The sequence below is a fragment of the Suricata suricatta genome, chromosome 1, assembly GCF_006229205.1.
Source record: "Suricata suricatta isolate VVHF042 chromosome 1, meerkat_22Aug2017_6uvM2_HiC, whole genome shotgun sequence".
Classification (NCBI taxonomy): Eukaryota; Metazoa; Chordata; class Mammalia; order Carnivora; family Herpestidae; genus Suricata; species Suricata suricatta.
The window spans coordinates 103880916-103894035 of NC_043700.1; the positions used below are offsets into that span (position 1 = coordinate 103880916).

Sequence of the window (13120 nt, forward strand, 5' to 3'; positions counted from 1 at the left end):
CGCTCTTTCTACGGTATCCATGCACTGATAGATTTTGAGACCTTAAAGTTTCCTAGGTTTAAAAATAGGATGCAAATATACATATTTAATAACCATTAAAAATTATTCTTAAAAATATCTTCAGAATAATTCAGTATGCAAAACTTGACACAGCTTCAGTACAGAAGACTTCTCAGGACCAAAAACACTATATATATGAATTATAGTTATTTATTTTCTTGGCTATCATATATCATTATTATGACAAGAATATATACCTGATTTCTTATAGGTCATGATTTTTCAAATATTCAAATATTGCATTTACTGATTCACACTAAGTACACTGAGTTTTGTCATTATCGTGTCAGTGAATTCTTTCCAGTGAAAGCACATCATTAAACATATAATGCAATGTGATGCCTTGTGCTGTATTTTGGTTATACTCCTTATATGAGCAAATTCTCAATTCATTAAAAACATTTTTCTGTCAGATTGTGTGCCCTATAATTATCATAACACTGTATAAATGTTCTTACACATTTGATCATTAATGTTTTAACAGTAATTTTTTATTGACTTGAAGCTGCTCCTTCATGATTCATAGAGTGATCTTTAACTACGACTACTCACACTGAGGTCAGAACTAATATCCTCTTTAACTACTACAAATGCTTTGTGTGCCTGTGAATTTACACATTCTTATTTCTCATTTATTGGGTCATGATGATGTCCTGTGATTCAAAGAAAAAAAAAAGAAAAATCTAATATATCCAGCACAGATCCAGTCAAGGGGAAAGCAAAAAACCCAAACCTTTATTGTTATTTATTTTTACCTTAATAAACTGCTCATTTCCTGCCATCTAAAATGAGAAACTATCTTAAACCATACCCTTGCTGTGAAGTCCACAGCAGCTCCTCGGTTTAGAAGAAGAGTCGCCACGTTGACATTTCCATAGTGGGCGGCAATGTGCAAAGGGGTAAAACCACTCTATAGAAAGCAAAGAAAATAACAATTGGTAAATAATTTCACCGCCATATGTTATAGTCCCTGGATTAGTGAAGAAAATCACATGTAATTGTCTACCGAATATGTGAGCAAAACAATTAAGATAATAAATGCCTTAATAAAGCTCTTTAAATTTTAGTACTACAAGGTAGTAAATAAGTCTATAAGCAGATAAATAAACACCCTATAGTTCTTGGCAACAATATTTGCAATTAGCTTCATGATTTATCTACTTATGAGATTTGTTGTTTATACAAAATCATATTTCTTGAGTTGGTTAAGCTTTAGAGAAAAACAGAATATGATTAAATAACAAGGTTTCAGACATAGGATTCACATGATAATGAATTTAAATTTTTTTCTTCAGAGAAAGACACAAAACTACAGTTTTGTTTAGTTTGGGACTTTTAATTAAAAAAAGAAAACAGCGTCAGTTGGCATTGTGTCTTTGGAACTATAAAATATTGTGAGAAACTCTTACAGAGAGTGTACAATTCATTCCACATCACTTACACTGTCATGATTTTTCTGTCTTCTCTAATACCTGTGTTTAGTGAGACTATGCTGTTATAATGAAAAAAGTTATAAAACAAAAATTAAATAATATACCTGGCATCAACGTAAATATAAAATAAATAAAAAAATTAGCTGAACACAATTTTTAATGTTAGTTAAACCCAATTTTATCAATAGAATTGATATAAAATAATAAGCAAGTTAAATCAATTGTATGGGCATTAGAGAACTGCTTACTCCCAAAATGCTTTTTAAAAATATTTATTTATTTTTGAAAGAGAGAGAGAGAGAGCAAGAGTGAAGGAGGGGCAGAGAGAGAGAAGGATAGAGAGGATGCAAAGCTGGCTCTGCACGCTCAGTGCAGAGCCCATTGAGGGGCTTGAACTCACGAACCACAAGACCATGACCTGAGTGGAAGACAGATGCTTAACCAACTGCACTCCTACTCTCGGAACATTTAAAAAATGAGTCTGAAAATCTTTGTGGAAGAAAAGTATACTTCCTTTCACTCCTTTTTCTGATGAACTTTAGTTAGAAATTTTTGCCATTTTCACAATAGAAGCATATTTATTCTTTTGTTATTAGAATACACAAAAATCTATTATCCTTGCTCTCCATAATTTTCATTACTCAACAAAAGATGAGGAACAATAGAGACGGTTCCTGTAGAATTGGATATCAAAGCCTGCAGCTTTGAGGTTATTTTGTATCATTCCCTTTTATTTGAAATGAACTTTGATGTATATAATATTGTTTTAAAAAATATTATCTGAATCACAACCGTTAATTTTCTATTCACTTGATAGTTTTTGGTGACTTTGTGTTTTTTAAACTGACTAAACAAGCATTCGTGTATCTTAGGTAATGGAAATTCTTCTGTGCTATTAACCAAATTAGCTACAAGTTCTTTCCGACTATAGAGAAATAAGACACAAAATAATAATAGTAACTATCAATCTAAATCCCACACTTGTGGTAATGATATTTTTGTGTCTACAGGATGCCAAATACTCATGTCAAAATGGAGGGAAACATCAGTCTACAACCTGGCTGTTATTTTATAAAATGTCAAATTTTTATATTTTAGGAAATAATTGACTGGAAGTTTTTCATTTGAATCTTGATAGTTCCTGTCACCCAGATATATCCTGAATCTAAGTCTATCATTTAAATTACAATTTAATTGCAGGAAAAGAATGTAGAGATTCCTGGTGAATCATTTTCAAATTATTTTTCTGATTTGCAAAAATAAACCAATTTACCTCTGACATAGCCTCAACAATCCATGATGATGTTTCAGACTGTGACTCTTAGATCGACACATGGCTCGCACAAGCCCCTCAGAGAAACTCTTGCCTGGTTACCATGGAGTAGAACGCTCAGTTCACTTTTCTACAGGGGAGTCAATGGAAGGGCTCCTATTTGTTACTCGATTGCCCTCAAAGAAATATTTCTAACTCAGTATGAATCTTCCCAAACTGTTGCTTTCAATACAATGTTTACAGCCAAAAATGTTTAAAAAAATGTCTCAAACAACCACAAAACATTCATCTAAAATTTAAAATTATTAAAAGCAGCAATGAAGATATCAATTTATAGGTTTCTAATCTTAAGAAATTTCGAGACTATAGATGCTGGCGAGGGTGTGGAGAGACGGGCACCCTCCTACACTGTTGGTGGGAATGTAAACTGGTGCAGCCACTCTGGAAAACAGTGTGGAGGTTCCTCAGAAAACTATGGATAGAACTCCCCTATGACCCAGCAATAGCACTGCTGGGGATCTACCCATGGGATACAGAAGTGCTGATGCATAGGGGCACATGTACCCCAATGTTCATAGCAGCACTTTCTACAAAGCCAAATCATGGAAGGAGCCTAAATGTCCATCACCTGATGAGTGGATCAAGAAGATGTGGTATATATACACAATGGAGAACTACATGGCAATGAGAAAGAATGATATATGGCCATTTGTAGCAAAGTGAATGGACCTCAAGGGTATCCTGCTAAGCGAAATAAGTCAGGCAGAGAAGGACAGATACCATATGTTTGCAGTCATAGGTCTAACAGGAGAACAGGAGAAACCTAATGGAGGACCATGGAGAGGAGAAGGGGGTAAGAGAGTTGGGGAGAGAGAGGGACCCAAAACCTGAGAGACTATTGGATACTGAAAACGAACCGAGGGTGGAGGGCGGGGGGAGGGGGGAGAGGTGGTGATGATGGAGGGAAGGCACTTGTGGGGAAGAGCACTGGGTGTTGTATGGAAACCAATTTGACAGTAAACTATTAAAAAAAATGAAATTTCACCAAGCAAGGGGGGCTTTCTTTTTTAATCTATGACCTCAGTTCCATGCACAGATATGGAACAAAAGAAATAATCTGACTAATTCAAGTATATTCATATCTCAATAGGTAAATTTGTTAACAAACAAGATTTTAAATTTAGAAATACAATACTCTAAATAAATACTAAATGAATGCTCAAAACCTTACTAGGTCCACAGCCCAGTGATCATGAGATACTAGTCTACAGAGTCCCCTCAATGAAGTGAAAATCAATCTATACAGTCATTTACCTTTGAATACTGGATAATTTTTATACTATACTTTCAACAATAGGAGGCATCTCAGTAGCAATGGCCAAGGAGAGACTCTACACACACACACACACACACACACACACACACACACACACACACACTACTGAGAGGCTTCTGAACTGAATGTCCTTGGTGATCAATGTGACTTACTTTGGTATGTGGAAAATAGATAATTTCATGTCAAGTACTGTTAAGACTTAGCAAGATAAAAGCAAATGCTTTGGTCATAAAATCCTCAATATCACTATTGATTATATGCAATGTGGTTTAAAACATACAGGAAGAAAAGGGCAACTACAATGAGATAAGAGGAAAGAACAGTTGCAAAGAAACCTCCTTAAATTGCACTCTGCTGAACTGTAAGCAGAGAAATTTCATTAAGAGAAGGTCATATCTCTTACCGGCAAAAAATTAATAGTAAAGCCAGTTCAGTAAGATACATAATAAGGAAGAGATTTATTTCATGCTCTACTCTGATAAGCTATTTAAATAGTTTCACGGATTTAAAAAGCTTCAAATACATGTTACATCAAAATGTTTGAATCATTCATTTGCCTTAATTATGGGAAAAGTTTTTAAAATTAATTTCCTAATAATGGAAATTCCGATCATTAGTATGAATTAGTGAGCATTTATTCTAACTGGGCAAAAAACTAAAATAAACGAAAACAAGGTATATTTGGGTATAACCACGATACTGTACCTCAGTTGTCCTATTCACCATCATCTGAAGCAGTGTTGTGTGGGAAGAAGAGGGAAGATATTACACAGTGAAAAATTAAGTAAACTCTCAACCTGCTCCCTGAAGCTGGATACGCTGTTCCAACACGCCCAAATACTCCTACTGAGAAAAGCCATCCATAACACCATATATACAATACGATTTTACCTTGCTCATTCCCTTTCTATTATTTGTGACTAAACATGGACTAAGTAAGCAGATTCCTAAAACACTGAACCTCATCTTTAAGAGAAAATTATCTTAAATTTTTGTTCTTATTAAACCCAACAGACAGTCCCCTTCTTTCTGAAATACCTCTGACGGTAATTTATCTCTTGTGGTGACTGGAAGTAATTTTGCATTATCACCATGGCCTACTTCTTTATCATCCCCCAGGAGGAAGCTGGCAGCCGGAGAGTTCCTGTCCACAAATGTGTTCAGCTTTTACCTTGGATTGTACGTCAGCGTTGTGATCGTTCTGAAGCAGGAGTGCGGCAGACTTGGTGTCATCTTTCCTCGCTGCAATATGCAGGGCTGGCAGCCTCACTTTCCCTTTGGTGTCATTCTCCAAGAGGATGGCCACTGCCTGGTTGTGTCCTTGCTGGAGCGCCACAGCCAGTGGCGTAAAGCCATCCTAGCAAAATAGAAGAAAAACCCTCAATTAACCTTTGGCAGCACGGGCTCCAACTCTAAGCCATGCCTCTAATGTTTAAAATAAGAATTATGATGGAGAAGAAGAGCAAAGGGATTAAATATTACTGGGAAGATTAAGGCAGATGATCATCGGTCATTTGCCATACTCTGGACTTTATCAGATTGTTTTCCTAGCTTCTGTTCTACATATTTTGAAAAACATCTGCATTCCCTGACAAAGCACACTCCACATGATACGAACCTAAGTGTATGCTTAGAATGGGAAAATAAAAATTGAAACAATGTTAAGTAATACCAAATAATAGAAAGGAAAAAGTGGGAAGGGTTGGACTCATGGAGACTAAGTCTGATTGAGAATCAAAAATAAGGTAGCTAAGAAAGGGAAATAAATCATGTAATTAAGTATGTAAGCTTCTAAATGTCTCTGTATTGATTAGGGGAAAACAATAATAACTACCAATGGAATGGTCTGTTACCAATTAATTTGGCAAGTTTGGGACATAATATAACCTAAAACTTTTTGATAAATAAGGCTAGTTCATTAATTTTGTACTTCATTGAATTTTATGTTACTTAGATCATTTAGATATAATGTGCTAGGTAAGGAAAAAACAGATTTTTAATTCTAAACTTGGGAAACAGTTAAAAATAAAACAATAGTACAGATCATCAGAGTTAAAGGACTTTTAGGGGTAGATGGATAATCGTGCTTGAAAATTGGGAACCATGTTTTCTCTCTAGAAACAAGTATTCAGTTCATGGAAAGGTAACAAATAAATAGAAAAAAATATATCCTAGGCTCTGTGTGTTCTAAAACCTCCCTTACTCCACAAAAGCTTGAAAACAAGTCTCAGAAGTTTCCATGCATGGAAGAGATGAGGACAATACGATCGTATATTAATGATTACATTTTAGAGACAACAGCAATTTACCATAATCTAACTATTCGATTTGTTATCACTGATAACTTTTTAACACTGTAGGCTTTTGAGAAAAAATGATTTCCTTATTGCACTGCCACAAAAAAGACTTGAATTTGTTTTAATAAGATTGACTTTTAAATAAACATACTACTTGACAGAATAGAAGACTAAAACATGTAGTGTTGTTGAATTAAAAATAGTAGCCTAAATCTAGAACTTTGGCACAAATTAAGTACTCTGTGCAGAAACAAAGAACAGGTTCATTATCATACACATATTTGATCATCCCTTGCAACACTGTGATAGTTTATATTAAAAGAGTGTGAACTTTGTTATTGGATACAGCATTTGCTGACAGTACTGAACCTAATTAAAAAGTTTTTAGCCTTCAATTTTGGTTACGTTCAGGAAGAAGGAGAGTAAGGAGTTATAAAAATGGTACTGAAAGGACAGAGAATTCTCAAAGAATTTAACTTTGGATGTCTACCACATGGATTTCATTCTAACCAGACTTCATGAGGAAGGGGTGAATATTTGAAATGATTTTTTCAAGTGTGTCAGCTAACTCTATGAAAAAAGGAACCCATATTAAAATTCAGTAACTTCATTTTTCATCATGTATTTACCAATGTCAATTGCTATCATTAAGGGAATTTTAAAATATTTACAGATTTATTTTCAAACATGAGTTTCATAGAAATATTGAATAACCTTGTAATGATATGATTTTTAAAGTGGTCACAATGTCTTGATTAGAAATTAATTTTTACAGATTAGGGCTTCAATTGGATTCAGAGGAAAATGTCTTCTTTAGGCATATTCACACATGTGCACATGAGACTGTAGAAGGTATCTGGCAATACAACATAAAATATCCAACAGTAATCAGCCCTACAGCCCTGTAAAGATGGTAGTTTTTTACAGAATGATAGACTAAAAGGGGATGTGCCGGGATTTGTCCATATGTGTGTTACTTGATAATCGTGAGGGCCAGCGGGGGGTGGGGTCAGAGAATGAATCAACGAAGCTTATATGTGTCCAGTCAGGAAAAAATTAATTTTAGTTATTTAAGTGATTAATAAATGAGACAACAAGCATACAAATGTTTAAGCTAAGATTCAAAACTTCATATGATTCACTGGCAGAAGCTGAATTTTTGCATAGAAATCAGAGAGGGTTTTAATTTCCTGAGAATCACAGTATAACACGGCCTCTGGTGATGCAGTGTACAAAAAGGGATAGTTTTGGAACTGGACTGAAATGCTACAGAGATCTAGACCAAAGGAGCCTTGAGACAGCTAAGAATATCAGCGAGCTGAACTTCTCTAAACCATCAACTAGAAATCAGAAATTTATCTGGTGCCTAGAACTCTGCAGTGTCAAGGTTTCTTTGGGTAAATGATTCTGCATTCAAGAAAACAAAATAAAACAAACGTAGATTTCCTTATTTTGGTACATTTCTCAGTTGTCCTGATACAGAGATAGAGTCTCACATAGTTACTCAAAATTCGCCTAAAAATAGCCATATGCTACTCATTGACATAAGTAATGTCTTGGGGAAAAAATGGCCCCAAATCATAAAAGTCACACTTTACCCATATGGTAAGAGTGTAAAATCTGTATGCTAAATAAAAAAATTGAAATCATTTTACATTGGACAGTTGTGTTTTCCAGTCATAAGCAAGTAAGAAACATGGTCCCATTAATAGTGATTTCTTGGGATTTTCTTTTAACTAATGAAAATAAGCTGTCAGAAAGTTATTGCAATTCCCTCCATAAAAAGTTTTCTACCAAAGGGACTGAAAATGGATTTAATAGATTATGATGCTCTCTTCCCCCCAGCATAGAATAGAAGGGAGTTCATGTTTATTTCACTTAAATTTTTCATAAAGGAAGTTCTATTAGACATTAAAAGTTACCAACCCAGTTTCTGGGGGTCAAGTCAGGAGTGAAATATTAACAGTAATCAAAAAATAACTGTCTTGTAAAATTCTTCTATATCATTGTGTAAATGTGGGAACATTATTTAAGATGGCCAAGATTGGACCATATATAAAAATACAGAATACAGAAGTAGAACAAGAAAAGAAATTTTAAAGTTTATCAGCGGGGGCACAGAATATGAGAAAGGAAAAACAAAGCTTGCATAATCTGGTTGAAAGGGGTGAGGAGTGGCATGTCCCAACGGAACTTTTTTCCATTCTCCTCTGTGTCACTCACTTCCAAGCTTCTGGTGGCCCCGTGAAGCACCACCTCACAGTGATGGTTTGGATACAGTTTCTCCAAACTCAAGAGTTTCTGGAGCATTACTTAAAAATCACAGTTCTAAGCAACCAGTGAACTTGCTCCTTAACCTGCCTAAGCAAAAATGAGAAGGAAAATAACAAACCAAGTCTGCTTCTTGAAGGACATGCATAGAAAAAAAAAAAGCGATGTCCTAAATTGTCCAACTCCAAACCCTTCTTCTGTATGGATGTCCTGAATGTTTTGATACTGAACTGAATTTGAAGTTTCCATTTAGTTGCTGCTATAACCACAGTCATACAACTACATGCCATAATTTGTGCTTCAGAAAATGTGAACGGCTTTTTTTCATCACACATTCCTCATAAAATTGTGCTAACACAAATACCTATGAATACTTTCTGATCATTAAAAATTGTTTCTTTAAAGAACTGAATTGGATCCTAACAGATAAAATATTGATGAAAAGGGATGAATAGAATTTACTGCAATCTAATTTTAGAGTAGTATAAAAGCCCCCAAAACCTAGAGAATGACAAATTGAATGGAGCATGAGTTCATATAAGAATAAATTGACATGAATCCCAAATCAAGGCATAAACTCATTGCACTGTGTGCCCTGGCTCATTTGTTCATGGCCGCTGTTGTACGTTGCAAAAGTAACATGAACATTCCTAGCATATTTTAGACAAGGTAACAGAGATCCTTTGCAGCTGGATACAAAGAACATGGACATTAAAATCAAAGAATTTGAACCTCTGGGCTGACAGTCTTACCTCAGTAGCAGTGCTCTGATTAGCTCCATTTTCAAGCAAATATTTTACAACATCAATGTGGTTCTCCTGGGCAGCCATGTATAAAGGAGTGAAGCCATTCTGAGGACAAGCAATAAACAAGACAGCTTTAATCATCTGTAAGGTTTAAATCAGGGAAGAATACCAGAAAAGGAAAGAGAGAATTGTATGAAGTAAACTTCTGAAATGATGATACCTATAACATACCCTCACAACGTAGTATATATATATTTGCTATTATAAAACTAGCTATCATCAAAGTGAACCAATTCCCACCAATTCCTAAAAGAATGAAGACAAAGTGATATGGAAACAATATTTACCACGTTTCCTATCTTCATTTCAGTTCCAGGGATTTACATTTCTCATTATCTAACACTGTCAAAACTAAAGATATTTAGTATCTTAATATAATCCTATGACATACATATCAATTCTATTATGTTGTATATGTATAAAATAATATTTACATAATACCTTCTGTACTTTTTTATTAAATTTGTTAATGTTTATTTATTTTTGAGAGAGAGACAGAGCATGAGTTGGGGAGGAGCAGAGAGAGGGAGACACAGACTCTGAAGCAGGCTCCAGGTTCTGAGCTGTCAGCACAGAGACTGATGCAGGGCTCAAACCCGCAAACCATGAGATCATGAACTCACCCAAAGTCAGACATTTAACTGACTGAGCCACCCAGGAGCCCCTCTTCTTTACTTTAAAAAAAAATGTTCATTGATTTATTTATTGGCGGGGGAGAGAGGGCAGAGGGGCAGGGAGGGGAAACAGAGAATCTCAAGCAGGCTCCACACTGTCAGGGCAGAGCCCAATACAAGGCTCAAACTCACGGACAGTGAGATCTTGACCTGAGCTGAACACTGATCTGACACTTAACCAACTGAGTCACCCAGGCACCCCTATCTTCTGTACTTACTAATTCATAAACTATTTAATGCATATATTATCTTGAAAGTATGCAGTTTAGTTAGCACCTTTAAAGGTATAAATTATTACTCATTCCAGAATATGCTAGGAGTGTTTGCAAATCTGATTGAAAAGGCTTTTAAAAAAATCTAAATTTCAGTATTTAAGTTGTTGAAGTTGTATGGTTTATACTGAACACCTTTATGTTATTTTAAAGCCATTCTGAAATTCTATCTATTCATTAATTCCCATATTCATGTATTCAGTTATTTCCTAACATCCAGGCACTGGTATCTGGGACATCACTGGGATACAGTGATAAACAAGACAGACATCTGCCTTCATTTAGCATATACTGTGGTGATATTATAAGATTATTATATAGTTATAGAAAAATCACTGAAATTGTATAACTTGAGTTTAAAATTAAGTTTAAGTTGGCAAATTTTCTTCTCACCAGATCCTTTACAATAGGTGACACCTCATAAAAAAAAACACTTTGTAAAGAAACAGAAAACATGGGATAATTCATAAGCTCTAAAATCTAACAATTCTCTCAAAACAATGTTGATTCCCTTAAAAATTCTATACATTATTGAGAATAAGCAAAAACATAGATCAGACTTCAGGAACTTTCAAACACATAAAAGAAGAAAAAATAACTGTTTTGAAAAATTCTCCTATGTCAGTGTTTCAGTGTGGACACATTATTTAAGATGGCCAAGATCAGGCAAAATATAAAAATGCAGAATATAGAAGTAGAACAAGAAAAGAAAATTTAACTTTGATTATTAAAGAAAATCTGCCAGCTTCAAAGGAGGAGGAAATTTTTAAACTAAGAAATATTATAAAAGGAATGAATTGACAGTTTTGTAGGATTCAGGAATAGCTTGCTAGCTGGATAGCATATATTTTTTTTAAAACACAGCAAACAGGTGAAATCTTGGGTATTTTAAGAACACTGAAGAGGTGGCGGAAGGACGGAATTAGAGATTTAAAGGAAGGGAAAGCCAGTGAGATGGTTAAAAACAATGAGTGGGTGTGGGATGAGGCTCTGTCATGACAAGTAAAAGGCGGGATGCAAAAGAAAAAAAAAAGAACTTTTAATAGAGTAAAACACTTTGCTTACATGTTTTCCTCTGACAAAATCTTGGATATAGCTCAGGAGGAAGGGAGATAGACCATGGTTGCTGGATCAATAGGGAAAACAAACGTACCATTCTTAGCCTCCTACTCTGGGTCCTGGGCTTTAGAGGGGCTTCCCCTCTCTGAGGAGAGTAGGGGGTCGAGGCCCAAGAGGACATGTCCACCCTGACCCTGCTGCTCTCCTGCTTCCAGACCACATAGTAGGCATGCAGTTACCCAGAATCCTTGCCTATGCGGCCTGCAGCGTGGTTCCAGTGCTTGCACAGACTTCTTTGGGTTCATTCTCCAAAAGGTCTGTTGCCATGCTGCACACTGTGTGACAGACTGACTAATGGCCCCCAAATATGTCCTCGCCCTAATCACTGGGAGTTGTAGATGTTACGTTCTATGGTAGAAGGAATGTTACAGGTGTGACTAAGTTAAGGGTTTTGAGGTGGGGAGATTATTCTGGATTGTCCAGCTGGGTGTAACATAATCACAGGGATTTTATAAGAAGGAGGCAGGAGGTCAGAGAGAAGAAAAGACACTGTACTGCCAGCTTTGAAAATGGAAGAAGGGGGCGTGATCCTAAGAGATTTTTACTTCGAGACTCCAGAAAGAACCAGCAGTGGTATCGCCCTGGTTTTAGTCCTAAGGCTAATTTCAGACTTCTAAAATTATAAAATAACAAATATGTGTTATTTTAAGTCCTTGGATTTGTGGCACCTTGTCACAGCAGCAACAGGAATCCAATAGACACTCAGGAGCAGTTTGCTAGGGAGGGTTAGAGCAGAGGAAGAGAGCTTGAATGTGCAGGTCAGGGTGTCCACACTTCTACATGTGATGCTCTGTGGCATAGATGGATGCAGGGATAGGCCAGGAAGAGGAAACCGCTACAGGCCAGGGTTCAGAGTCAGCATCCTCCCCTCCCCTGACCCAGCCGCAACCCTGTGTGGAACTCCAAGGTTTCTGAGAAGCCTAAATCTGGACCTGTCATGTCGGTATACAGATATATTTGTCAAGGTAGGAAGACAGGAGATACTTATTTAACAGCTTGATATATAGCTTTTAATTTTAAAAAGTATATTGTAGGGGCACCTGGGTGGCTCAGTCAGCTAAGTGTCTGACTCTTGATTCACAAACTCGCACAGTTTGTGAGATCAAGCCCCAAGTCAGGCTCTGTGCTGGCAGCAGAGAGCATGCTTGGATTTTTTTCTCTTCTCTCTCTCCGCCCCTCTGCCCACCTGTGCTTTCTCTCTCTCTCAAAAATAAATAATAAATTTAAAAAAGTGTATTGTAAGTGGGCCTCTTTTGCTCTCATGTACTGGGCTCTACAAGTGTTAATAGTGAGCTAGTGGTAGAGAAAGAAAAGGGGTAATATCGATATGTAGTATATGGGGGAGGGATGGAAGGGCAGGGACAGACAAACATTCAGGATCTTGGTTAGAGTACATCATGGATCCCATTTGTGCCTGGTATGCAAGAGCTCTCAGCAGTGTAGGGGATGCAGCAATGAAGAACAACAGCAGTAAAAATAATTTATTGAACTTCTGCTATACACTATTCACTATGAGAGATGCCTTGGATTCCACCTCAAATTACTGTGACCATATGTCTCTGTTTGTCTGGAACAGTCT

General features: G+C 36.2%; 1 protein-coding gene across 8 annotated transcripts in view; it reads right to left on the reverse strand.

Annotated features, from left to right (window-relative positions):
- The window catches only part of ANK2 (ankyrin 2), a 336115-nt gene that overhangs the window by 132252 nt on the left and 190743 nt on the right, over window positions 1-13120 (reverse strand). For all 8 annotated transcript variants that reach the window (XM_029941812.1, XM_029941804.1, XM_029941796.1 and 5 more), the window contains exons 5-8: window positions 9423-9521; window positions 5274-5459; window positions 4808-4831; window positions 872-970 (exon numbers count right to left, since the gene is read on the reverse strand). In XM_029941812.1, the coding sequence (XP_029797672.1) occupies window positions 872-970; window positions 4808-4831; window positions 5274-5459; window positions 9423-9521 (408 nt within the window). The remainder of the gene's footprint in view (window positions 1-871; window positions 971-4807; window positions 4832-5273; window positions 5460-9422; window positions 9522-13120) is intronic.